Raw genomic sequence first — 26,880 nt, forward strand, 5'->3', positions numbered from 1 at the left:
TGCTGGTCGGTGACCCATGAGAGACCTGTTGTCAGAGCTGTGATGTGCCTGAGGACCCCTGTGTCTCCCACAGACCCTTGGAAACATGGATGTCAGCTGGGCCGCCTCATTACTGTATGTTTACAGATGCACCAGGTGCATTGTCTATAGTTGTTCAGGGGTCTGGAGGGTGAATTATGGATTGTCTTCTCCAAAAATCTCTTACTTAACTTTCTCTGTGTTTATATTTCTGATATTTATGGCAACACCAAAGAGGAATGCAGCGCTTATGACATAAATGAGACCAAAAACCACTCTGAGATATAACAGGGATTCATGACTTTGCTCACTGAATTCTTCTTGGAGGGGTCCACAGTCTGTGCTCCCACCAGTGCCTTGTCCGTGCACCATGGAGGATCCCAGCCCATGTGGCAGTGGCAGTTCCTGTTATGGTTGCACATCCCTCTGTGACTGGATTTCTCTGGGATACAGTCATAATTCAGCTGAGCCCCACTGCCATTGGAGTAGGTATCCTGACAGAACTTTCCAGAAGCACAGTAAGTACCAGTTCTCACATGACCAATCTCGGTTCTTCCTGTGCTACGATGTGAATCCAGCCCCAAACATCAGAACCCAGGATCTCAGACAGATGGAATCCAACATGCTCTTGCAGCTGAGGGAGATGTGTGACATTCCTACACTGCAGCCTTCCACACAGCACGCCTGTATGGGAACAGGTTCAGCGTTGAATTCCCCGGGGTCGTCTGCAGTGTCCATGTCCACTGCCTTTGTGATTTATGGTATAGCAGACATCTTCACCTTTCCCAGAATTTCTGCCAAAGCTTTCTTGGCAGTGAATAGTGCGGTCATTGCAGTTTCCATGATAGCAGCAGCCCTCTTCAGTGCACGCGGTTCCATCTTGCATATGGAAGTCATCAGGGTACGCCAAGGTCACCCCATGGCAGGACTCTGGAAGATCACGTATATTTTGGATTGGTCTGCAGAGTGTCCTAGCAGCGGAGTTGGTGCAGTCTGTATAGCATCTGCCTGTATTACATTTGCCCACAGGGGTTCAGATACAATCACACATACAGCCTAGATTGCTGTAGCACTTGTTGAATGAGCCACAGTCACACTGCTTGCCTGGATCCACTATGTAGTTTCCATAATGACAGTGGGTCAGGCTTTTATTTACATGCACCATTTCAGTGTTGAACCTGAACTTGCCTGTTCCACAATTCATTATAATGAAGGAACAGTTACTGAAAGCTTCCATTATACCGGTTAGTTGGGTCCTAAGGCAGCTGGACCTTTTTTGGCAAGCACATTCTTCAGTGTCAATGCACAAGCCACAATTTCTTGCAATCTGATGTGTTGCTATGACAGACAAGAGTAAATAATGTCTGCCTAAAGAACCCAGAATGATGGCATATAACCCATTGGTGGATGGCATATAGAATATACAACTGGAGTGCAATGGACCTCATGGGGCCCATCTCAAATCACATTAAGGGTGAATGTGTTTTAAGAAATTGAAAATACTTTGACTCATACTATTGAAGAGAAAAAAGGGGCTCTGACGCAACACATAATTGCCCGTGTGAGCTTGATGTCTCTCACTATAAATGACCATGAAACCAATAACTTACATCAATACCATGAAATATTGACTCAGTTAAGCTAACTAGCCTTATTAGGAATTGGGCACTTTTTTCCACGTGGTTAACACACTATACATTGTTTTGAAACTGAGAGCAAGTCCTTTGAAAATTCTGTGATGGGATGAATAGAACTTACTAGAGATCCTTGGGGCTGCACTAGCATTTCCTTGAGGAACAGGGGGTCCCCTGTCCTCCTTATATCCCAGGTTATAAGTATGTCCCATTGCACAGATGTCTGCGACTCTCTGGGAAACAAGTTTTCAAACCATTGGATATCACCGAGGGGTCTCATTTCATAGGCAGGTTAATCCAACTTCATGATATCTTCAAGGCTGCCATAGCCTGTGTCAGTTGTGACCAAGTAGAAAGAAATCTCCTCCAGGTCGCCGAGGTAGTAACAGTCTGGAGGCATGAAAGGGTAGTCCACCTGCAAGGCTCCCTGAGCATCCTGAGTCATCATCAGCAGAGTCTGGACCAAAAGAGTTTCTTGTGCTGCATGTGCATAACATGTCTCTTGCCCCAAAACGCAGGCTATAGGACAGACAGCCAGGCATCTAAATGCCTTTGCTGTGGTACGGCTCCTTCTTGGGAATTACCACCTCAGAGGAGATGTAGCGCCATGAGGGATGCCCTTGAGAACCCTGCACAGGAGCCAGCACTGCCCAGAGTGCAAACAGCAAGAGGGGCGCCCTCAGGGTGACCTGGCCCTCTGCCAGCCTCATGCCCCTGCTCAGAGACATCTGCCAGTGAGAATGGATAAATGGAGGATCCTCAGCAAAGCCAGGTCTAGACCATCAGACAGAGCAGAGGGCTGTGCCAGGTGGCCAGCACCCTACACCTGGGGGCCACCTGTGGGGTTCGGCAACAGTCCCAGGGTGTGGCATTGGGTGACCCTGCACATCAGTTCAGCTGGGGTGGATGTGGGAGGGGCAGGTGGGCCATGGTCAAGAGTGGTCATATGGACATGGGTAGGGATTTGGACCCAGAGGCATGGCTCTAGTCAACACCTTCAATCTTTCTTCCAGCTACTTGCATATGGCCTATGCAGTTATAACATCCTGAACTTCTCTACCAATTCCATGTCCTGTGGTACTGCTGGGTCACTTTCTTTGGATTACTCCTTTTCCTCATTACAGAGAGCACTGCTTTTGCTTCCTTGTGATGTGGAGGTAAACATTGTGAATTTTACCTTTATGGGTGATGCAAAAAATCACTTTGTAGTTTTATGTGTCTTATTCTCCTTGGCTATTAGTTTGCAAGCCATTTGATCCTTTTGGTTTTTGCTTTGAAGGTGCTTCTGAGTTCACTGAGCAAAACATTTCTCAGTATTCTGAGTAATGATTGGTGAACTACAAGGTTGTATTTTAGTATTTTCTTATGCCAGCTGGGGAGAACAGAAAGTACTGCTGACCATGTGTGAGCCCCAGGGGTTTTCTCCTCTAATCCCTTATGGTGGTTGTTTCCTGGCCTCTGGCAGTCTCCTCCCATATAGTTTGGTTCCCTCTTCAGCTGGAGATGCAGGGAAGTTGAGGTTACTTTGGCAGCTTGTACCATGGATTCTGCCCATGATCAAAAGATGGTATTGACCGTGGCACTCCCTTGCTTGATTAAGTACCCTCTACTGCTTTAAAACGCCCTGGGTCAGGGAGAAACCTCAGAGTTGGCTTTTGGACAAGAGTTTGCCTTCTCCCCAGTGGCTGGCCTTCTGAATATAGCTCAAATTCCTTTCCCACCAAAACTAAAACTTTGAACATTGACCTTTCCAGCAACAGGCAGCTGAATTTGGGTTTTGATAACAATGAAATGGAGAGTGAAATGGGTTTCCAGGGCCTGGCAGGGAGGGTCAATGAGGAGTATATCTCAAGGGCTATGATTTTGTGTTATGCAAGATGATTAATTTCTAGAGGGGTCTCCACATCATTACCCCTGTAATTAACAATACTGTAAGGTATGGTTAAAATTTTGTGAAGAGTGTGGGTCTCATGTTCAGTGAGATCTTACCACAATATAAAAGTGGAAGACACGAGTTTTGCTTCTCACACAACAGTGTGCTGAACTGCATGGACACACTCTCTACTGATAATTTGAAAACAATTAAAAAAAAACTTATACGTTTTGGAAACTAACCCTGAGGATATGTCATTTACAGATATCTTCTTCCATTCCATAGGTTGCTTTTTTGTTTTGTTGATTGTTTCCTTCACTGTGCAGAAGCTTGCTATTTTGAGGTAGTCTCTCTCTCTCTCTCTAATTTTCTTGTATTATATTAATGTAAATTCAATTTGTTAACATACAGTGTAGTACTGATTTTAGGGGTAGAATTTAGAGAACCATCGCATACATATAACACCCAGTTCTCATTTCAACCAGTGCCCTCCTTAATGGCCACATGCCATTTAGCCTACCTCCTCCACTTCCCCTCAGTTTGTTCTCTGTATTTAAGAGTGTCTTCTGGTTTCCTCCCTCTCTGTTTTGATTTATTTTATTTTTCCTTTCCGTATGTTGTGTTTCTTCTATTCCACTAATGTGTGAAATCATAGGATATTTGACTTTTTCTGACTGACTTGTTCCACTTAGCATAATACACTGTAGTTCCATCCACATTATTGTAATTGGCAAGATGTCATTCTTTTTGATGGCTAAGTAATATTGCATTGTATACGTTTACCATCTCTTCTTTATGCATTCATGTGTTGATGAATATTTGGGCTGTTCCACAATTTGTTTTTTGTTGATAAGGCTGCCATAAAGATTGGGATGGATGTGCCCCTTCGAATCAGCATTTTGGTATCCTTTGGATACCTTTGGTATCCTTGGATAAATGCAATTGCTTGATCACAGGATAGTTCCATTTTTCATTTTTTGAGGAATCTCCACACTGTTTTCCAGAGTGGCTGCGCCAATTTGCATTACCATCAACAGTGTGAAAGGGTTTCGCTTTCTCTGCATCCTTGCTGACATTTTGTGTTTTCTGAATTGTTAATTTTCGTCATTGTGACAGGTGTGAGTTGGTATCTCATTGTGGTTTTGAATTATATTTCACTGATGAAGAGTGTTGTTGAGCATCTTAATTCGTGTCTTTTTGCCATCTGGATGTCTATTTTGGAAAAATATGTATTCATGTCTTCTGCCCATTTCTTCACTGGATTATTTGTTTTTTGAGTGTTGAGTTTGGTAAGTTCTTTATAGATTTTGGATACTAACCCTTTATCTGAGATGTCATACAAATACCTCCCCTCCATTTTGTCAGTGGCCTTTTAGTTTTGTTAATTTGTTCTTTGCTGTGCAGAAGCTTTTAATCTTGATGAGATCCCAATAGTTTATTTTTGCTATTGTTTCCCAAGCCTCTGGGGACATGTCTAGTAAGAAATTGTTCTGGCCAAGGTCAAAGAGGTTGGTGCCTGTGTTCTCCTCTAGGATTTTGATGGTTTTCTGTCTCACATTTAGGTCTTTCATTCAATTTGTATTTATTTTTGTGTGTACTGTAAGAAAGTGGTCCAGGTTCATTACAAGTTCACGATGCTGTCCAGTTTTCCCAACACCAGTTGTTGAAAGGACTTTTTCCATTTGATAGTCTTTCCTGCTCTGTCAAAGATTAGTTGATCATATAGTTATGTGTCCATTTCAGGGTTTTCTAATCTTTTCCATTAATCTATGTGTGTATTTTTTGCCAGTATCATCCTGTCTTGATGACTACAGCATTGTAATATAGCTTGATATCCATAGTTGTGATGCCTCCAGGTTTTTTTCTTTTTCAAGATCTTTGGTTATTTGGGGTCTTTTGTGGTTCCATGACAATTTTAGAGTTATTTGTTCTAGCTCTGTGAAAAATGCTGGTATTATTTGACAGGAAATTGAATTATTTGCATTGAATGTCTAGATTGCTTTGGATAGTATTGTCATTTACCAATGATTTTTCTTTTAATCCATGTGCATGGAATATTTTTCCATTTCTTTGTGTTTTCTTCAATTTCTTCCATAAATGTCCCAGACGTTTCAGAGTACAGATCTTTTACCTCTTTACTTAGGTTTATTTCTAGTATATTATGGTTTTTGGTGTAATTTTACATGGGATTGATTCCTTGGTTTCTCTTTCTCCTGCTTCATTATTGGTGTATAGAAATGTAACAAATTTCTATATGTTGATGTTGTATGCTGCAAACTTATGGGTTTATTTTACCAGTTCTAGCGGGGTTTTTTTTTGGTGGAGTCGTTCAGGTTTTCTATATATGGTATAAAATTCAACTCCAGAACTGAATAATCCTATTAAAAAATGGCCAGAAGACATGAATAAGCATTTTTCCAAATGTGACCTAAAGATTGTCAATAAACACATGAAAAGATGGTCAACATCACTCCTCATCAGGGAAATATAAATCCAAACTACAATGAAATATCAACTCACACTGGTCAGAAAGGCTGAACTCAACAGCACAAGAAACAACAGGTGTTAGTGAGGATGCAGAGAAAGAGGATCCTTTTCGAGGTGCTGGTGGGAATGCACACTGGCACAGCCACTATGGAAAACAGCATGGAGGTTCCTTAGAAAGCTAAAAATATAACTACGTTACGATAGAACAAATGCACTACTAGGTATTTACCCAAAGGAGACAAAAATACTAATTTAAGGGAATTGTACCTCTATGTTTCTAGCAGCTATATCACAAACAGCCCAGGTATGGAAACAACCCAGCCCAAGTATGCATTGATTGATGAATGGGTATAGAATACGTGGTATATCTACATAACCCCGTCCACGCACACTGGAATATTTCTCAGCCGTAAAAGGAATGACATTAGCTATTTGTAAGGACAGGGATGGGCCTAGAGAGTATTATATTTACTGAAATAAGTCAGAGAAAGACAAATATATGATTTCATCCATATGTAGAATTTAAGAAACAACAAATGGGCAAAGGGACAAATAAGAGAGAAGAGGCAAACCAAGAAATAGGCAATTTTTTCAATGTTCACTTATTTATTTAGAGAGAGAATGGGAGGTGGGGCAGAGGCAGATGGGAAGAGAACCCAAGGAAACGTCATGCTGTCAGTGCAGAAACCAAAGTGGGGCTCGATCTCAGGAATGATGAGATCAAGACAAGAGCCCAGATCAAGAGTCGTTGGCCTAACCCATGGAAGCACGTAAGCGCCAGGAAACAGATACTTAACTATAGGGAAAAAACTGATGGTTACCCTGGGGAGGGTGGGTGGAGGGATGGGGAGGTAGTTGATGCGGATTAAGGGGAGCGCTCACAACGAACACTGGGTGCTGTAGTGCAATGTTGAATCACTATATTTTACACCTGAAAGTAATATTATATTGCATGTTAACTACCTGGAATTTGAAGAAAAACTCAAATAATGTATTTATAGTGCCTGCAAATGGCCAAGTTGGCATACATCCCATGAAGAAGCATTTATTGCAGAAAATATACTACCAGAAAGAATACCTAGAATATTTGAACTAAGGTATGTTCTTTTCCTTTCCCACCCCAGATCAGCAAGTAGAAACTCCAGTGCAAGTAACTGGGACTATAGGCATGTGCCACAGAGTCTGGCTGCAACCTCCCCTCCAGACTGTTGTAGCCAATACACAGGATTCCCGGTGACCAGCTCCTGTTCAGAGGACTCTTTCCCAGAGGGACAGGATGTCAGTGACCCTAAGCTGTTTTCTGTTGAGGCCAAGCCCCAGCAGGTGCCACTGAGATGTGCGACTCACTCATTGTTGGCAGCCCCACTCCCAGGAAGGAAGCTCTGCCCTGGGCACAGTCCACTAGGGATGCTGGGAACCTGATCACCCCAGACCTGACTTGTATTGCAGGAGTCTCATGCCACCAGGACAAGCAAGCCACAAGGCAGTGAAGCTGCCAGCCACCCCTAAACAGAGCCCTCAGTTTCCAAACTGTTTGGAATCCTGTTTGTCCCTGACACCCCCTGCAGCTGCAGACCTTTGCCCAGAGTATTGCCCAGGGTAAAGGGGGAGACGGAGCAATCCTCTAAATCAAGGAGCAAATCGGTTCCTATAGAACTGACTTCATTTCCAGCTGAGTGTGAGGAAGAAGGTCTGGGCCTCATGTTGTGGGAGAGTCAGGTGCAGGAGACCAATAGTTTCAGTGGAAGATTCCTAACCTACTCCCCCTCACCTGCAGGAGAGAGCCAGCGGCAGGGACAGTGGAGGGAACAGCTCCTGTCAGAACACATATCAGACTATGGTCTCAACAACTCTCCATTCAGAGGAGTCCGATTGTAGGGTTCAGTATGTGGAGACTCCATACATCAGAGGGTGGTTGAACATAGGAGTGCTCTCAAATGAAGCAGAGTATCTCATCATGTGGTTTGGGAAAGAAAGAGATAAGGAATGCCCAACCAAACCAGTGTCACTATGGTCTGGCTGTGTGAATGTCCCAGGTCACACCTCCTCTGTAATTATGGGACTACCGCCCTTACCTCCACATCATGTCTTTGAGTTTCACCTGGTTTCACGTGTGCATCAGTAGTGTCACATTTCTCTGGCAAAGCATCCCATTGATGGAAGTTTCGTAGTTGGTTTATTCCTTTATATTTAGAAAGACTTTTGCCTTATTCTGAGCTTCTAACACTAAGAAAGATGCTCTAAATATTTATACACCATTTATTTTCTGAGCATGGGATTTCATTCTTCAGGGACAAATACTCGGGAGTGGTATTTCCAGGTTCCTTTTTATGCCATCCATGTATAATTTCATAAGCAACAGCCAACGGTTTTCCAGAGCTGGTGTTTGTTTGTCAATCCTTCCTGCATTGTTTGAGGCCCCACGTATGCTGGATGCTCACCTGGATGTTGTTGTCAGTGTTGTTTTCATTCCGGAGCCATTGGGATGTGTGCATAGGGCATCTATTGCGTTCTTGATTTCAATTTCCCTGACAGTCGATGGTGTGAAGAGTCTTCTCCAGTCCGTAACTAATGTGTCTCTAACCTCAAGGATAGGATGTCTACTACACAAGGCTGTGCTTGTTTTATGGAGGTTTGTTTCCTTTCTTCCTATTGACTGTTGAGGGTTCTTAGCATATTCAAGATGCAGGTCCCTTGGTGGTTATGCAATTTGTGAATGTTGTCTCTTAACTCTGTAACTTATCTTACTATTGGTATTCATGTGGGCAGATAAGCGTATTTGATTTTCACAAAGTCTATTTATACCATTTCTTTTTATGGGTGTTGTGTTCTTAGCTATAGTTTTCATTTTCTTGATGATTGATTGCTTGTGACTAATATTTTTTAAAGTGTTTATTCTTGATAGAGAGAGAGAGAGACAGAAAGTGAGCAGGGAAAAGCATAGAGAGAGGGAGACATAGAACCTGAAGCAGGCTCCAGGTTCTGAGCTGTCAGCATAGGTCCTGACAACAGGGCTCAAACCCTCAAATCGTGACATCGAGACCTGAGCTGAAGTGAGACACTTAACCAACTCAACCACCCAGGCACCCCACTGATTTCTTGACTTACAATGTAACTAAAAGTCTGGTTTTTTTTTCTGGTTTCTCTCAATGTTGACGTGTTCCCTATTTGGTGTCTGTTGACTTAGAGTTTTGTCGTTTGTTTTTAAATTTATAGAGTCTGGCAAATCATTTTCGTGGCATGGTTTTTCCTAATATATGGAAATTAAGTGGAAATATATGAAATTGAAGTTCAAATTTCACAAGAATTGCCATTCTGTGTCTCTTTGGCCAGACTGCTCATCAGGTTTGATAGATATGCTCCTGGGCTCCAAAAACACGTTTACCTTTTCAGGTAGCAGGCTTTCTATATGTCTCAGGAGCCGTTGAGCTCTGTGCACACAACCGAGTTCTTGACACAAATTTTCCTTCGCAATTCTATGTGAAACCCTCAAAATCCATTTTTTGCATTGCCAATATTAGACACATCATGAATAGAACGCATTGAAGCTCTTGTATCATTTCCTAATATTATTTTACTCTTGCGTGTTGGGGACTGTAATTTTTCTTCTTCCTCCCAAGGGGAGCTCATATCTGCATTTGTGGAATTCTTCCAGGCTTCTCATCTCTTAATACTTTTCCAACGTGCTGTGCAGTTTTTTTTTACCAAATGAATACTTAGGTTTATTTGTACTCTACCACATTGGGTGATAGGAGCCGCGAGACAGGCTGCATCATATGGGGTTTTTTTTTTTTTGTCCCCTTGTATGTTATCTGTCATGTTGAATGTTTATAGAACATCTAGCCCCTCACTTTCATGAACCACTAACAGGGGACATGGTTCTCTTCAAGAGACAGGAAACGAAGACCAGGGAGCTGAGACAGCAATTCGGGGAAGGAACCCCAGAGCTTCTCAGGAAGCGTCAACTGTCCACACTTTCCAGTTCTGCAGATGTGGGTCCCTGCTGAGGCCCAACCTGGGTTTTTGTCAGGTGTCTGGACAAGCTGCCCATGATGTGTGGGCACAGTGGAGTTGGGAAGGGCAGCTGTGGTTTGAATTCCAGCCCACCTGGCACTGCTGTGAAAATTCATGAGTATGTTAATTTATGTCCACCATCAGTTAGGGATATAATGAGTAAATGCAAGACATTAGACTCACTACCTTAGATTCCATGTTCATGACAATTTGTGACAACAATTATCCCTTCCTTTCTTCCACTTTTTAAATTTTTTAAGTTTGTGTTTAAATATTTGTTAGTTAACATATTGTGTAATATTAATTTCAGTAGTAGAATTTATTGGTTCATCACTTACATTAACACCCAGTACTCATCACAACACGTGGCCTCCTTAATCCCCAACACCCATTATCCCATCCCCCCACACCTGCCCTCCAGCAACCCTCAGTTTGGTCTAACCTTAGAGTTTATTTTTATCATTTCTTGCTCTTTTTCCCCTTCCCCTAGATCTAAATTCCCCATATGAGGAAATCATATGGTGTTTGTCATCTTTGACTGACTTACTTGCTTAGCATGATACCCTCTAGCTGCATCAACATCTTTGCAAATGGCAAGATTTCATTCTTTTTTGTGACTGAGTAATATGCCATTCTATACATATAGCAGATTAATCACATGGTGGACTTTGGTCTCTTTCCTCAGTTTGCCTGTCATAGTTAATGCTGCTGTAAACATTGGGGTGCATGTGCTTCCTCAAATCAGAAGTTTGTATGCTTTGGATGAATTCCTAGTAGAGCAATTGCTGGAGTATAAGGTTGTTTAATTTTTAGTTTTTAAACTGTTTTCTGGAATGGTCCAGGCACTTTGCATTCCCACCAAGAGTATAAAAGGGTTCCCTTCTCTCCTCATCCTCATCAATATCTGTTGTTTCCTGCGTTGTTAATTGTAGCCATTCTGACAGGTGTGCGGGCATCTCTCATTGTAGTTTTGATTTGTAATTCCCTGATGATGAGTGATGTTGAGCATATGTTTGTGTGTCGGTTAGCCATCTGAATGCTTTGTTTGGAAAAGTACCTCCTCATGTCTTCTGACCATTACTTCACTGGATTCTTTGTATTTTGGGTGTTGAGTTTGAGAAGTTTTTTTTTTTTATAGATGTTGTATAGTAAGCCTTTATCAGATATGTGGCTTGCAAATACCTTTTTAATTTCTGTAGAATGCCTTTTAGATTACTTGATTGTTTCTTTAGCTGTGCAGAAGGTTTTTATTTTGATGAGGTCCCAGTAGTTCAAGTTTGCTGTTGTTTCTCTTGCCTCTCCAGACACGTCTGGTAAGAAGTTGCTATGTCTGATGTCCAGGAGGTTGCTGCCTGTTCTCCTCTAGGATTTGATGGTCTCCTGTCTCACATTTAGGTCTTTCACCCATTTGGATTTATTTTTGTGTATGGAGTAAGAAAGTGGTTCAGTTTCATTCTTCTGCATGTTCTGGTCCAGTTATCCCAACACCCTTTGTTGACAAGGCTGTCTTTTTTTCCCATTACATAGTCTTTCCTACTTCATCCAAGATGAGGTGGCCATACCTTTGTGAGTCCATATCTGGGTTTACTCTTCTGTTCTTTTGATCTGTGTGTCTCTTTTGTGCTTGTAGCTTACTGTCTTGATAAGTACAGCTTTGTAATATAGCATGAAATCCATAATCATGTTGTCTCCCATTTCTTTGTGTAGCATAGACATTTCAACACTCCTTGCTCCTTAAATCCATGAACATTGAAGGTGTTTCCATTTCTTTGTGTCATCCTCAGTTTCTTTCACTGTTTTTAGCGTCTTCAGAGTATAGATATTTTAACTCTTTAGGTATCCTATTATATTTGGTGCAATTGTAAACGGGATGGATAGTTTTTTTAATTTTTCTTTCTGTTTCTTCATTATTGCTGTGTAGAAATGCAGCAGATTTCAGTATGTTGATACTGTATCTTGTGACTTTGCTGAATTTGTGAATCAGTTCTTGCAATATTTTGGTGGAGTCTTGAGTTTTTTATATAGAGTGTCATGTTATCTGTGAAGAGGGAATGTTTGATTTCTTCTTTTCCAACTGGAATGCGTTTATTTTTTGTTGTTGTCTGTTTTTGAGGATAAGACTTCCACTGCTGTGTTAAGTAGAATGATGGGAGTGGACATCCCTCTTGTGTTCCTGACAGTATAGGAAAAGGTTTCTTTTCCCCACTGAGGATATTAGCTGTGGGGTTTTCATGTACGGACTTTATGATGTTGAGGTCTGTTTCCTCTACCCCTTCTTGAGGGTTTTATCAAGAAATGATGGTGTACTATGTCAATTTTTTTTTTGCATCTATTGAGAGGGTCATATCATTCGTATCCTGTCTCTGATTGATGGTATGTATTACATTGATTTATTTGTGACTATTGAACCACCCTTACAGCCAAGGAATAAATCCCACCTGGTCACGTTAAAGGATCCTTTTAATGTATTGGTGGATTCAATTTGCAAGTATTCTCTTTCTTTTTTTCTTTAACATTTATTAATTTTTGAGACAGAGAGAGACAGAGCATGAATGCGGGAGGGTCAGAGAGAGGGAGACACAGAATCTGAAACAGGCTCCAGGCTCTGAGCTCTCAGCACAGAGCCCGACACGGGGCTCGAACTCACAGACCACAAGATTACGACCTGAGCCAAAGTCGGACGCTTACCCGACTGAGCCACCCACGCGCCCCTGCAAGTATTTTCTTGACAATTGTTGCATTCTTGCTCATTAGGGCTAGTGGCCTGTAAGTCTCATTTTTAGTGGGGTTTAATCTGGTTTGGAACCATGATCATACTGATCTTATAGAATGAATTTGGAAGTTTTCTTTCCATTTCTATTATTTGGAACAGTTTGTGAAGACAGGAATATTCTATTCTACTTAAATCGAATATTTGACACTCTTCTTAAATATCTGGTAGAATTCACCTGTGAACCTATCTGGCCCTGGATTTTTGTGTGTCAGTAGATTTTTGATTAATGATTCAATTTCTTTGCTCCTTATCAGTTTGTTCCCGTTTTCTCTTTCTTCCTTTTTCAGTTTAGGTAGTTTACATTATTCTGGGAATTTATCCATTTCTTCCAGATTGCCCAATTTGTTGGCATATAAATCTCCAAACTATTTTCTCATAGTTGTATTTCTGTGGTGTCAGTCGCGATGTCTCCTCTCAAATTCTGATTATATTTACTTTCGTCCCTTCTCTTTTGTTTTTGCCAAGTCTGCCCATGGGTTTATCATTTTTATTTATTCTTACAAAAACCAACTTATAGTTTCATTCATCTGTTCTACTGTTTTTCTTTGTTTCTATATCATTTATTTCTGCTCTAATCTTTTTTGTTTACCTGCTCCTGCTGGCTTTAGGGTTCATTTGTTCTTTTTCTAGCTCCTTTAGTTGTAAAGTGGTTGTGTGTTTGAGACCTTTCTTCTTTCTTGAGTTTGGCCTGTACTGCTATATATTTCACTCTTCCATCAACTTTGCTGCATCCAGATGGTTTGGAACTGGCATGTTTTCATTTTCATTTGCTTCCATGTATTTTTTATTGCTCCTGTAATTTCCTGAAAATCTCATTCCGCTTTTACTACAATGTTCTTTAACCTAATGTATTGGCGGTGTTGCTCAAATTTTTCTTGTGGTCGACTTCAAGTTTCATAGTGTTGTGGTTTGAAAATACGCATGGAATGATCTCAGTCTTTTTGTAATTGTAGAGGGCTGATTTGTGACATAGTATGTGATCTGTTCTGGAGAATGTTCCATGCACACTCAAAAAGAATGTGTATTCTGGTGCTTTGGGATGGAATGTTGTGAATATTATCTGTTAAGTCCATTCAGTCCATGTGTCTTTCAAAGCCATTGTTTCCTTATTGATTTTCAGCTTAGATTGTCTTTCCATTGTTGTAAGTGGAGTGTTAAATTTCTCTATTACTACTATTGTCTATTATCAATGAGTTCTTTATGTTTCTTAGTAATTGAGTTATATATTTCAGTGCTTACATTTTGGGGGTATAAATATTTAAAGCTTCAGATCTTCTTGTTGGATAGACCCCTTTATGATGATATACTGCCTTCCTGATCTCTTGTAACAAACTTTGGTTTGAAAACTAGTTAGTGTGATATGAGTGTGGTACTACAACTTTCCTTTGACGTCCATTAGCATGATAAATTGTTCACCCTCCCCTCACTTTCAAACTACAGGTGTTTTAGGTTGAAACTCCTATGTCTTTTGATTGGATATTTTGCCCATTTACATTCACAGTAATTATTGTTAGATATAAACTTAGTGCCATAGTGTTACCTCCAAAGTCATTGTTTCTGGAGATTTTCTCTGTTTATTTCTAGTCTTTGTTACTTTTAGTCTTCCTTTCCCACTCAAAGGGTCCCCTTTAATTTCTCGTATGGCTGATTTAGAGGCCATGAACTCCTTTGGTTTTTGTTTGTCTGGGAAATTCTATCACTCCTTGTATCTGAATGACTGCCCTACTGGACAAAGTATTCTTAGCTGCATAATTTTCAATTGTGCATGTTGAGGATATGATGCCACTCGCTACTTGCATGAGGGTTTCTGTAGAGACATCTGCCATAGTTTTTTATAATCTTCCCTTGTTAGTAAGCAACTTCTTTTGTGTTGATGCTTTTATGGTTTTTCTTTATCTGAATATTTTGTCATTTTCCTTGATATGTCTCAGTGTTGGCTTTTTTTTTTTATTTTAATGGGTGTTCTCTCTGCCTCCTAGATGTGGATGTCTATTTCCTTCCCCAGCTTGTGGAAATTTTCACTATAATTCACTCAGCTAAAATGTATCCCCCTTTTTCTCCCTCTTATTCTTTGGGACTCCTTTCAAAAGAATGTTATTACAGTTTGTGGAGTTGCTGATTTCCCTAAGTGTATGTTTGTGATGCAATATTTTAATTTTCCTCTTCTTTCCAGCTTCATTTTCCCCATACTTTTATCTTCTATGTCCCTTCCTCATTCATCTGCTTCTTTCAGCCTTGAGGTCATTATATCCAATCAGTTTCACATCTCGGTTACAACATTTAAAATTTCATCCTGACTAGTTTTTAGGTCTTTTCTGTTTGAAGTAAGGGTATCCCTCATGTCTCATATATTTTCCTCAAGCACAGATCGTATCCTTAAGATACTTTTTGAAAATCCTGTTTCATTATGAGAGTTTTAGAAATTCTGTTTGAGGCACATTAGTTTATGTGTTTTAATTATATCCCTCACAATGACCTTTTATCATTTTTTCTTTTAGGATGAATTCCTCCATAATGTTGTTGTCTATGTCTCTGCCTTCTTAAATGTTTTAGGAACTCCTGTTATCTTTTCTGCTTCTAGGGTAGTATCTTCATTGAGGAGTGTTCACATACTGTCCAGGGCCTGATACTTCATGAAGCATTTGTTTTATGTTCCGTGGCACTGTGCTGTCGTGTTTTGGCTGCTCTGTCCCTCTGGACAGTCCTCTGCAGATTTTCTCCTTGACTCCAGTGGGGAGTGTTGGACCTTGTCCCCAGTGTTGTGAGTTCTAACTAGGTGAGTTTGGTCTGCTTGTTAAAAGAGGCTAATTCCTATCTCCCCTAGAGGTGAGGATATGCCTCACTGTATGATCAGCTGACTTGGTGCGTGTGGGGGTTTACGGTAGTCTTTGGAGGAAGGGGTGCAATGGTGGTCTGGTTGCCAGGCACTCTTTCCTAGTAAGCAAGCACTTGATGGGGGCTGGAGTAGGTGGAGCTTGGTGTTAGTGGCTCAGCTTCCACTGGGGATGCTGTGCTGCTGAGTGAAATCTGTCCATCCTGATTGGTGGGGGGAAATACTGGCATCAGCTCCCTCTCTAATCCCTGGAGTTGGAGTTCCCAGCCTCCCCTGTTCAAGAAGCCGTCACACAGAGAGAACACTTGTGGGTCCCAGGCTTCCGTCAGAATTGCTTTCACCCTGTCTGCGTCCAAGCCATTGGCCCATCTGGTGGCACAGGGCTCTTATGTTTTATCTCAGGAGCTCTAGCTGGGTTTGAAAATTCCAAATTGTATGAACTCAATATGACAGGGACTCCACTGATCCTCTGGGAGAGGGTCTTGATGTGCTGTGCCTGGAGCTGGTTTAGCCCAGATGGGTAGTTGCATGAATACTAGGGGCTTGGAGTTCATGGTGAAGAACAACCAGAATGCAGTGTCCAGCTAGCTGCTCTCAGAAGAGGCTCCTGTGCTAATGATCAGGGAATTTTAATGGTGCCTGTCAGCTCTCCTGTCCTATGAGAGCCAATGCCCCATCTCCCAAATGCACTTCACGAAGGGAATTGTCTCTCCCCATGAGACCCAGGGGATACTCAGACCACAGTTCCCCTTATGGGCCTCTGCCCTCCTCCACAGGAGCACTGCTGTGCCCACCAGGCTCCACCCCAATGATGGGATCAACTTTTAAATCTTCAGTCTTTGAGCTCCACGTTTACAGGAGGTTGACTTGTCATGATTAACTTCATGGGTTATCTTGACTGCGTCATGGGTGCCCAGATTCACCACGGTTTCTGTGGATGTCTGTGATGTGTTCCAGAAGAGATTGGCATTTCCATCCATGGTTTCTTTCTGCCTGGGCACCACCCATTCCATTAAGTTTGTGAATAGAATCTGATGCAGAAATGGGACGAATTCCCTCATTTTTACTTCCCATGTGCTTGTTTAAACTGGAATATTGGTCTCCTCTGGCCCTTTTTCTGAGAGTTACATCATCAGCTCTCCACGTTCTGAGACTAGACACTAGTCAGTATCAGACAAGAATTACATCACTGGTTTTCCTGGGTCTTCAGCTTGTGACAGTAGATCATGGGACTTCTCAACGTATTTAGTTATGGAAACCAATGACCTTTGGGTTGTGTTCCTCAGGGGAATCTTGCCTAATACATGGAGATTGTTTGTCTCTCCTTTAGAGTAATTGAATAAAGCTGTAGCTCATTTTAAGTCCCGAGTAGCAAAGGGCTATGAAGAAAGTGTCACATTGTTTGACTGGGACAAGGGCTGGGTGAGGATAATGAGTAGCTGTGGGATCCTGTGGTCCTGGCTGCACAGGGAGCGCATCTGGGAATCCTGTAAAGGTGCAGCTGTTGTGCCTCAGGAAATCTGTAATTCACTCATGTTGAGGGACTGGAGTAAGCAAGTGCAAACAACTGTGTCTTTGTGCATGGAAGCCCCAGACCCTTAGAGGAAACCTGCCTGTAACCTCCATCTGCACCTGAGCCTGGGAACACAAAGGAGAATTGTGCATAGTGTGCGCCCCCTGGTGGTGCTGATCCCCTCCTGCAGGGAGGTTTGTGTCTGGGCTCCCAGTGAGGTCCCCTCACTGTGTCTCTCGTACAGTAATATGTGGCCGTGTCCTCGGTCTTGAGGCTGTTCATCTGCAGATACAGCGTGTTCTTGGCGTTGTCTCTGGAGATGGTGAATCGGCCCTTCACGGAATCTGCGTAGCTTGTGCTACTTCCATCAGTATTAATCCATGAGACCCACTGCAGCCCCTTCCCTGGAGCCTGGCGGACCCAGTTCATGTAGTAGCTGCTGAAGGTGAATCCAGAGGCCACACAGGTGAGTCTCAGGGACCCCCCAGGCTTCACCAGGTCTCCCCCAGACTCCACCAACTGCACGTCACACTGGACACCTGCAGACACAAGACATGTTGGTCAGGAAACTGTCACACATCCACTGTTTCACTCATACCATTCACAGACTCAGTGTCCCTCATTCACCATGAATTACCTTTTAAAAGAGCAACCAGGAAAACCCAGCCCAGCACAAACTCCATGGTGAGGTGTGTGTGTTCTGTGCTGATCACAGAATGGGAACACCTGGACTCCTGGGGCTCGGGCTCCTCTCCCAGCTGCAAGGTCGGGATGGGTTGGTTTTATCAGCAGAGAAGGGGCCCCATTTGCATGTCCTCTGACATATATATCAAGCTCCAGACTTAGATTTGATTCTGTAAAAGTGAATGACAGGGTTAGGGACGCACTTCTACATTAGCTTGTGTGGATGGTGGTGTGACAATATGAAGAATTCTTCTTTTTTTCAGTTTTGGATTTTTACCTTTATTAATGGAGGCTTCGGCATAATCTTTAAGAAACATTTACGTCAGCATTATCACACATTATTTTCTCTTAAAATATTTTAATTTTTTATTAGTAATTAGTATTTATTTTTAGTTTCAAAAATTAACATCCCAATGAGTTAGCATATAGTGCAACAATGATTTCAGGAGTAGATTCCTTAGTGCCCCTTACCAGTTTAGCCCATCCCCCCTCCCACAACCCCTCCAGTAGCCCTCTGTTTGTTCTCCATATTTATGAGTCTCCTCATAAAGGATCGCGCACCCATCCTCTGTCTTCAGCCCTTGTCCGCTCCCCGCTCTTTCACTCTCTGTGACCAGGCCCCAGGCTGCACCTCTCTCCCAAGTTTTGTCACAGACGCGGCTGTTTTCCCCAGTCCCTTACGTCCAAAGGACCGCGGCTTTGACCTGATCTGCCCCTCTGTGGGAGGGTCTCACCTAGCAATGGCCGAATGAGCAATGGCCGAATATCGGCTACACCTAGGAATGCTTGCTGGATCCTGTTGTTGTTGGTGCCCCGAGACTTTTGCCAGGTGCCAGCCCGCCCCAGAAAAAGTTCCTGAGAGAGTGTAGCAGCAGCGTTTCATGGATTATGGAAAATCACAACACACGTCTGGCATCAGGCTTCACCCTAAACGACCTTATTCCAGCACCAGCAAATGTGGCCTTTTCCTGGGGTCTGCTGGGACCAGATGGCTTTGGCAGTCTCCTCCAAATGTCCTTCCATCAGTGGAACTGCCTTTCCCGGTGTGGCCTTAGAACATCCCGGACCCCACTCTGTTCCTGGGATTCTCCCTTCCCACCAGAGCACCTCCAGGTATCGACTGTGGAGTTGCAGTCTTTGCTCTCCCCTTGTTTACAGTCTTAGTGGAATTTACCTACACTCCTTTCTCCTTTCTCCCTTTTTAGTTTAGTCCCTGTGGCTGTTTCCAATTTTCCACGTTCTCTCCAGCTGCTTTTGAGGCGGGGTGCTTTTCCTGTTTTCTCCCCCACTCCCCAGTCTCCGTCCTCTCTCCGCCTGCAAAAGCACCTCCCTTCCTGCAGCTTCTTGCTCCCCAAGGTCCCCTCTCCACACCAGGTACCTGTTGAATTCTGTGGTTCAGGTTGTGCAGATTGTTGTGTTCAACCTCAATCAGTTTTCTAGGTGTGTAGGATGGTTTAGTGTTGGTCTGGTTGTATTTCATGGACGCGAGACACACAAAAGTCTTCCATGTAGTTCTGCCATCTTGTCTCCTCCCCCATTGACTGCCTGATTTTCATTTGAACATTTGAGGATATCATGCCACTCCCTTCTTTCCTGCAGGTTTCTGTGGACACTGCTGCCATAATCTTTTATCTTCCCATATTCGTTAGCAAACTCTTTTGTCTTCATGTTTATAGGTTTTTGTAATCTGTGTATTTTGTGAATTTTACTATGTTATGTCTCAGAGTCAGCCTGCTTTTTTTTTTTTAATTTTAATGGGAGTTCTCTGTGACTCATAGATGCGGACGTCTGTTTCCTTCACCATTTAGTGGAAATTTTCCACTCTAATGCACTCAGACAAAACTTCTCTCCTTTTTTCTCCCTCTCTTCTTCTTCTGGGACTCCTTTGAAAAGAATTTTATTACACTTTATGGAGTTGCTGATTCCCTAAGTATACGTATGTGATGCAATGTTTTAATTTTCCTTTTCTTTCCTGCTTCATTTCTTACAAAATTTTATCTTCCATGACACTTACTCATTCATCTGCTTCTTTCTGCCTTGAGTTCATTATATCCAATCAGGTTCACATCTCGGTTACAGCATTTTAAAAATTTAAGCCTGACTGGGTTTTAGGTCTTTTCATCTGTAGTCAGGGTATTCTCATGTCTTCTAGGCTTTCTCAAGCATAGCTAGTATCCGTATGATAGTTTTTAAAAGTTCAGTTTCCTTATGATAGGTATTAAATTGTTTGAGGCTTATTATTTATATGTGTTTTAATCATATCCCTGGCAATGTCATTTATGTTTTTTTTTTTTTGCAATGAATTCCTCCATCACTCTGTATGTCCATGTCTCCGCTTTCTTAAGTGTTTTAGGAAAATCCTGTTATGTTTTCTGCTTCTAGAGTAGTGTCTTTTTTGAGAAATGTTTACATACTGTTGATAACCTGACATTCTGGAAGCATTTATTGCATGTGCTGTGTGCACTGTGCTGTCATGTATTGGCTGCTCTGTCCCCCAGGTCATTCCTCTGCAGAGTTCTCCTTGCCTCCAGGGGAGAGTTTTTCAACTTTGTCCATAGTGTTGTGAGTTTTAACTAGGTGAGTTTGGTCTCCTTATTAAAAGAGGCTAATTCCTATTTGCCCTAGAGGTGAAGCTATGCCTCACTATATGGTCAGTAGACTTGGTGCCTGTGAGGGTATATGGTGGTCTTTGGAGTGAGGGGTGCAATGGTGGTCTGGGTTCTAGGCACTCTTTCCCTAGTAAGGAAGCACCTGAGGAAGGAAAGGTGGGTATAGCTTGGTGTCACTGGCTCAGTATCTACTGGGGTGTTTTGCTGCTCACTGAATTCTGTCCATGATAATTGGTGGGAGGAAATATTGGCATCAACTCCTTCTCTAGTCCCTGCAATTGGAGTTTCCAGCCACCCCTGTTCAGGAAGCCCTCACAAAAAGAGAGTAATCTGTACTCATGGGTCCCAGGCTTCCTTCAGAACCCATCCTTCACCCTGCCTTTGTCCAATCCATTTTCACACCTGGCAGCTCAGGGCTCTTATGTTTTATCTCAGGAGCTCTAGCTGGGTGTGAGTACACCAAATTGTATGAACTCAATGCGACAGGGACCCCACTGATCCTCTGGGACATTGTCTTGCTGTGATGTGGTTGGAGCTGGTTATCCCAGAAGGGCAGTTGCATGAACACTAGGAGCTTGGAGTTCATGGTGAGGAGGAACAAGAAGGGAGCGTTCAGTTAGCTGCTCTCAGCAGAGGCTCCTATGCTAATTACCAGGGCAGTGCAATGGTGCTGGGTCAGCTCTCCTTCCCCCATGAGAGGCAATGTCCTGTCTCCCAAATGCACTCCAAGAAGGTAACTGTCTCACCCGATATGACCCAGGGGATCCTCAAACCGCAGCAGTCCCTATGGGCCTTGGGGCTCCTTCTCCACAGGAGTACTGCTACACTCACCAGGCTCCTCCCCACGATGGCATGGACTTATAAGTCTTCAGTTTTTGAAATCGACATTTACAGCAGGTTGACTTGTCATGATTACCTTTATGTGTCATCTTGACTGCATCATGGGTGTCCAGATTCACAACTGTTTCTGTGTATGTCTGTGATGAGTTTCCAGAAGAGATTGGCATTTCCATCCATGGTTTCTTTCTGCCTGGGCATCACCCATCCCATCATAGTTCTGAGTAGAATCCGTTGCAGAGGGAGGAAGAATTCCCTCATTTTTACTTCCCATGTGCTTGTTTGAACTGGAACATTGGTCTCCTCCTTCCCTTGTTCTTAGAGTTACATCATAGGCTCTGCAGGTTCTGAGACTAGACACTAGTTCAGAATCAGGCGAGAATTACACCACTGGTTTTCCTGGCTCCCCAACTTGTGACAGTAGATCATGGGACTTCTCAACATATTTTGTCATGGACCAATGTGCTTTGGGTTCTGTTGCTCGAGGGAATCCTGACTAATACATGGAGATGATTTACCTCTTGTTTAGAGGAATTGAATAAAGCTGTAGCTCATTTAAAGTCCTGAGTTGCAACGTTCCATGAAGGAAGTGTCACGTTGTTTGATTGGGACAAGGGCTGGGTAAAGATAATGGGGAGCTGTGGGAGCTTGTGGTCCTGGCTGCACAGGGAGTGCATCTGGGACTCATGTAAATGTTCAGCTATTGTGCCTCAGGAAATCTGTAATTCACTCCTGTTGAGGGACAGGAGTAAGCAATGCAAACAACTGTGTCTCTGTGCATGTTAGGGTAGTTTTCCTAGGAAAACAATGATCTAATTCACACAGCTAATAGGTAAACACAGAATCCTGTGTCCAGAGAGGCTCCCTGGAGAAACTGCTGTGTGGAGAGGAAGCCCCAGACCCTGAGAGGAAACCTGCCTGTAACCTCCATCTACACCTGCTCCTGGCAACACAAAGCAGGATTGTGCATAGTGTGCGCCCCCTGGTGGTTCTGATCCCCTCCTGCAGGGAGGTTTGTGTCTGGGCTCCCAGTGAGGTCCCCTCACCGTGTCTCTTGCACAGTAATATATGGCCTTGTCCTCGGCCCGCAGGTTGTTCATCTGCAGATACAGCGTGTTCTTGGATTTGTCTCCGGAGGTGGGGAATCGGCCCTTCATGGAGTCTGCGTAGCTTGTGCTACTTCCATCATCATAAATATATGCGAGCCAGTGCAGCCCCTTTCCTGGAGCCTGGCGAACCCAGCTCATTCCATAGCTACTGAAGGTGAATCCAGAGGCTACACAGGTGAGTCTCAGGGACCCCCCCAGGCTGCACCAGGTCTCCTCCAGGCTCCACCAGCTGCACGTCACACTGGACACCTGCAGACACAAGTATCTTGGTCAGGAAACTGTCACACATCTATTGGTCTCACTCATATCCACTCACATACTCAGTGTCTCTCGTTCACCATGAATTACCTCTTAAAAGATTAACCAGGAACACCCAGCCAAACACAAACTCCATGGTGAGGTGTCTGTTATGTCCTGATCTAGAATGGGAACACCTGGGACTCCCGGGACTGGGGCTGCTCTCCCAGCTGCAGAGTCTGGGATGGGCTGGTTTTATCAGCAAAGAGAGGACCCCATTTGCATGTTCTCTGACATATATATCAAGTTCCAGTGTTAGCTTTGATTCTTTAAAAATGAACGACAGGGTTAGGGTGTGTTAGGTGCTGTGACAATATGAATAATTATATTCAGTGAATACAGTTATATTTTCAGTCCTGTGTGCATTTTTACAGATTTTTCATCAACATAGATCATTTTCACTCTACAAGTATTTTACATTCTTTTTGAAGTTTAACCCAAAATACTTTATTCTGTGTCATTTTCACTTGTATAATTTTGTTATTTATTTTGCATGTATTTTCATGCTGGTGTGTAGAATCACAGGTGGTTTATTTTTATTTATTTTCTTTGTTCATTTAGTGTCCTGCTCTTTTCCTCATTAAAAAAACTGATTCTAATATTTTTTGTGGGATCTCTAAGGTTTTGTTATGTTTAAGGTCAATGTCACCTGCAAACAAGTAATTTTCCTTCCTCCTTACTGATTTAAATGTCTTTTATTTTTTTTATTCCCTATTTTTTTCTGGTTACGTCTTCCAGTTGTAGGAGAAGAAAGCTTTTCCCTTCTTTTCTTCTGGGATTTAGCCAGTGTAAGGATTCAGTTGACGTAAGACATATCTACAGGAGAGAATAAATTTCATTTTATAAGGGCATGGCCTTCCTAATGATATGACACCCAGAGAAAGGACAAAGCAGGTGGCACTTGTGTCTTTCAGAAACAAATCATTGGATTTGGCAAGAGTTAAGTTTGAGGTATTATGTTAGTCACCAATTAAGTAGGTTTGTTTGCATAGCCTTCTTGTCCCTGTGTTCCTTATTCTGGTGCTAACGATGGTTCTTCCCTCTTGGTACACGGGAGGGAGATTTATATCCTGCTGTCAAGGGACGATGGCGAGTCTGAGTGTACTTGGACTATTTCTCAAGTGACTTTCATCCAAATAAGCACTCTGGCAAGATGACATAGTTTGAGGTGGCATATGTATTCTTCACATTACCATGGGGAATGCTTATGTTAGGGGTGACCATCATTGCCTGGCTCCTGATTTGACAGGAAAGCCTTCAGCATTTTACTGTTCAATATGCTGTCAGGTGTGGGCTTTTCATAGTAGCCATGATCATGTGGAGGTAATTTCCTTCAGTTCCTTTTTAATTGGGTTCTTCTTAAATGATGAACATGTGTTGAATTTTGTCTAATGTTTTGATTCAATCATTCCCTCTGTTAATGGAGGACATCACATTTATGTATCTGTGTATGTTGAAGGATCCTTGCATCCTTGGAGTGAATCACCCTGGATTATGTTGTATGATCCTCTCAATATTCTGTTGAATTCAGTATGCTCAGATTTTGTGAAGGAATTTTGCATGTATGTTCATTTGAGATAGTGACCTGTAGTTTCCCTTCTTGTGGTGTCTTTCTTTGGTTTTGGTGTGAAAACAATGCTGTCCTCACAAATTTCATTTGGGAGTGCTGTTTTTTATCAGTGGTTTGTAATAGTTTGAGAAATATTGGCATTAATTCCTCTTTAAATACTTAGAAGTTTTAATAAAGCCATGGACTCCTATGCAGATTACTTGGAGGGTGAGGTTTTAGATAGAGAAATCTTGTTAATTTTTCTTTTGTTCATTTTGTATTTTTCCATGAAACAGTCTTGGTGGACTACATTATGGCATAATATGTGTAATTACTTCTTGGTGATCTAATTGTTGGCCTATAAATACCTAAGTTTTTCTTTAATGATCCTTTTCATGTCTTTAGTTCAGTTATGTCTCCTCTTTCAATTCTGATTGCATTTGTTTGAGTCTTCCCTATTTCCCCAGGCTACCTATTTGTTTCAAATTTTACATACTTTTCCAAATACAAATTTTTATGTAATTGATTTGTTTTCTGTATTTGTGATAGTCTCTATGTTCTGTCTGCTTTATCTTTTTATGTTATTTTTATGTTTATCTTGTTATGTCAATAAAAATGCCAATGAGTTTTTTAAGGAATCTGAAAAATATACAATTCTTATGAAAGCACACAACACATGGAAACAACAAAACAATCATGACGTCGAGAGAACCTGGAGACATCACACTTCTCTCTTTCTAAAGATATTGCAGAGGTACATTAACCACAACAGTGTGCTGCTGGCATCAAATGAGACATTTAGACCAGTGGAGCTCATTACGGAGCCCAGAAGTAGAAGTTTGCAGATGCAGTGAGCAAATCCTCCATGAGATTTCCAACAATGCACAGTAGGAGGAGGATAGTGTCTCTTAAACATGGTGTTGACTAGGGGCACCTGTGTGGCTCGGTCAGTTAAGCATCCCACTTCCACTCAGGTGATGATCTCACGGTTTGTGGGTTCGAGCCTCACATCAGTCTCCTGCTGACAGCTCAGGGCCTGGATTCTGTTTCTGCCTCTATCTCTGTGCCTCCCTACTCATGATCTGTGTCTCTCCCTCAAAAACAAAGTAAAAATTAAAAAATAGTATTGATATATACATGCAAAATAATAACATTTGACCATAATCTTGCTTCATACATATACGTCGACAGAAAAAAATCTCAAAATGGATGAAGGATTAAGAAGAACACTTGAACCTAAATGCCTTCAAAGAAAACATGAAAGATAAACATGATGACATTCACTTGATAATGATTTGATATAAAACCAAAGTCACCGAGAACAAAGCAGGCAAGGGGGACTACACCATACTAGAAAAGGGGCAAGCAAATATTTGCAGAGCTGGAAGGCAGTCTATGGGAGGGTAGACATTACAATAAAAAATACTGAAAAGGAGTTAATATCCAAAATGCAGGAGGGACAATAAGGTGTTCTCATTTCCCTGCCATCAGACCACACCTCAAGCTTCCCCCTTTCCCTAATGGAGACCCACCTCCATTCAAAGTGCTCCTCAGAGGATGAGTCTTAAAGACGTGCCCACTAGTGTCTGGGCCTCACATGCACAAGAGGATGGATTGCCCCCAGTGCAGAGCCTGTGCTCAGGGGGCCTGAGAAAGGAGCTGCCCCCACCCATCAGTAGCCAGATGCCCTGTCTTGCTGCAGAGGGAGGACCTGACCCTGTGATAGACTCTGTTACCGCAGGATGTTCTTGCTTTACCTCCTCACCGTGTAACACCCCGATCTTGTGAGTTAAGAAAGAACAGAATTTGATTCAGAAGGCAAGGCCACTGATTTGTACAATGTAGGAACCATAAAGTCTTTAGTCATCTATTACCTCCCCCCCCGCCCATCTTTTGTCCCTAACTGGGCTGCTGCTCATGCCTCAATTCCTGGTGATGAAGATGCATTACTGGAATGAACATCTTGATTTTCTTGTCAATTCCATTGTACTCTGATTCACTAGTTCTCTTTTCATGTATGCCTGGGGAAGGCAACTAAGTTGGGCTCAATATTACTCCAAGTTCTTGAAGCCAACTTACATTCTGTGCCTTCACCCAAGGCTGCACTCTTGTTTCGTATGTCCCTGACTTGTCGCTCTATTACCAAAGGAGTCAGAGAGCCCTTGCAGACTCCCCCACCCTCCTAAAGCACCAGCCGGACAGGGCCACACACCCTCCTGTCTTCTTAATATCCACGGTTGCAAACAGCTACTGCCAACGAGGACTATGTCACAGTGCTTCAAAACTCCCCACAAAGTGTCTTGTCAGATTTTCTCATCCCTCTCACCAGTACAAAAATGCAGTTGCATAACCTTTTAAGGAAACCTGGCTACTGCTTCCCAAGGACCCCTAACTTCAATGCTTTGCTCTGTCTCTGTGAGCGCCTCACCCCTACCTGATGCTGCCACAGATTTCTTTTCGTGGCTTTCAGAGTAATTAACCTACTTTAAAGTGTTAATATTAGCTCTGTGCACACCCCAAACTCTCAGCTGTCTGAATATCAATAACATGTTTCACCTCTCATTCCATGGAAATGGAGTGGCTACAGGTATCCTGCGACAACCTGTGCCTCTCGGATATGTCCTATAACTTTCTTCCCATGAAAATTAGA

General features: G+C 42.5%; 1 long non-coding RNA gene and 2 gene segments (V, D, J or C); all 3 read right to left on the reverse strand.

Moving 5' to 3' along the window:
• LOC125168481 (immunoglobulin delta heavy chain-like) overlaps window positions 1–26,880 on the reverse strand; it is a 724,259-nt gene that overhangs the window by 612,038 nt on the left and 85,341 nt on the right.
• LOC125168499 (immunoglobulin heavy variable 3-74-like) lies at window positions 8,016–17,940 on the reverse strand. The segment is given in 4 exon segments: window positions 8,016–8,027; window positions 10,247–10,254; window positions 17,374–17,684; window positions 17,783–17,940. Coding segments are annotated over 3 exon segments (363 nt in total).
• LOC125168530 (uncharacterized) lies at window positions 22,588–22,843 on the reverse strand. Its single transcript, XR_007153189.1, has 2 exons — window positions 22,733–22,843; window positions 22,588–22,633 (listed from the first exon to the last, which is right to left on the reverse strand). It is a non-coding gene; the product is annotated as an uncharacterized LOC125168530 (long non-coding RNA).

The sequence above is a fragment of the Prionailurus viverrinus genome, chromosome B3 (assembly GCF_022837055.1).
Source record: "Prionailurus viverrinus isolate Anna chromosome B3, UM_Priviv_1.0, whole genome shotgun sequence".
In the NCBI taxonomy this organism is placed as follows: Eukaryota; Metazoa; Chordata; class Mammalia; order Carnivora; family Felidae; genus Prionailurus; species Prionailurus viverrinus.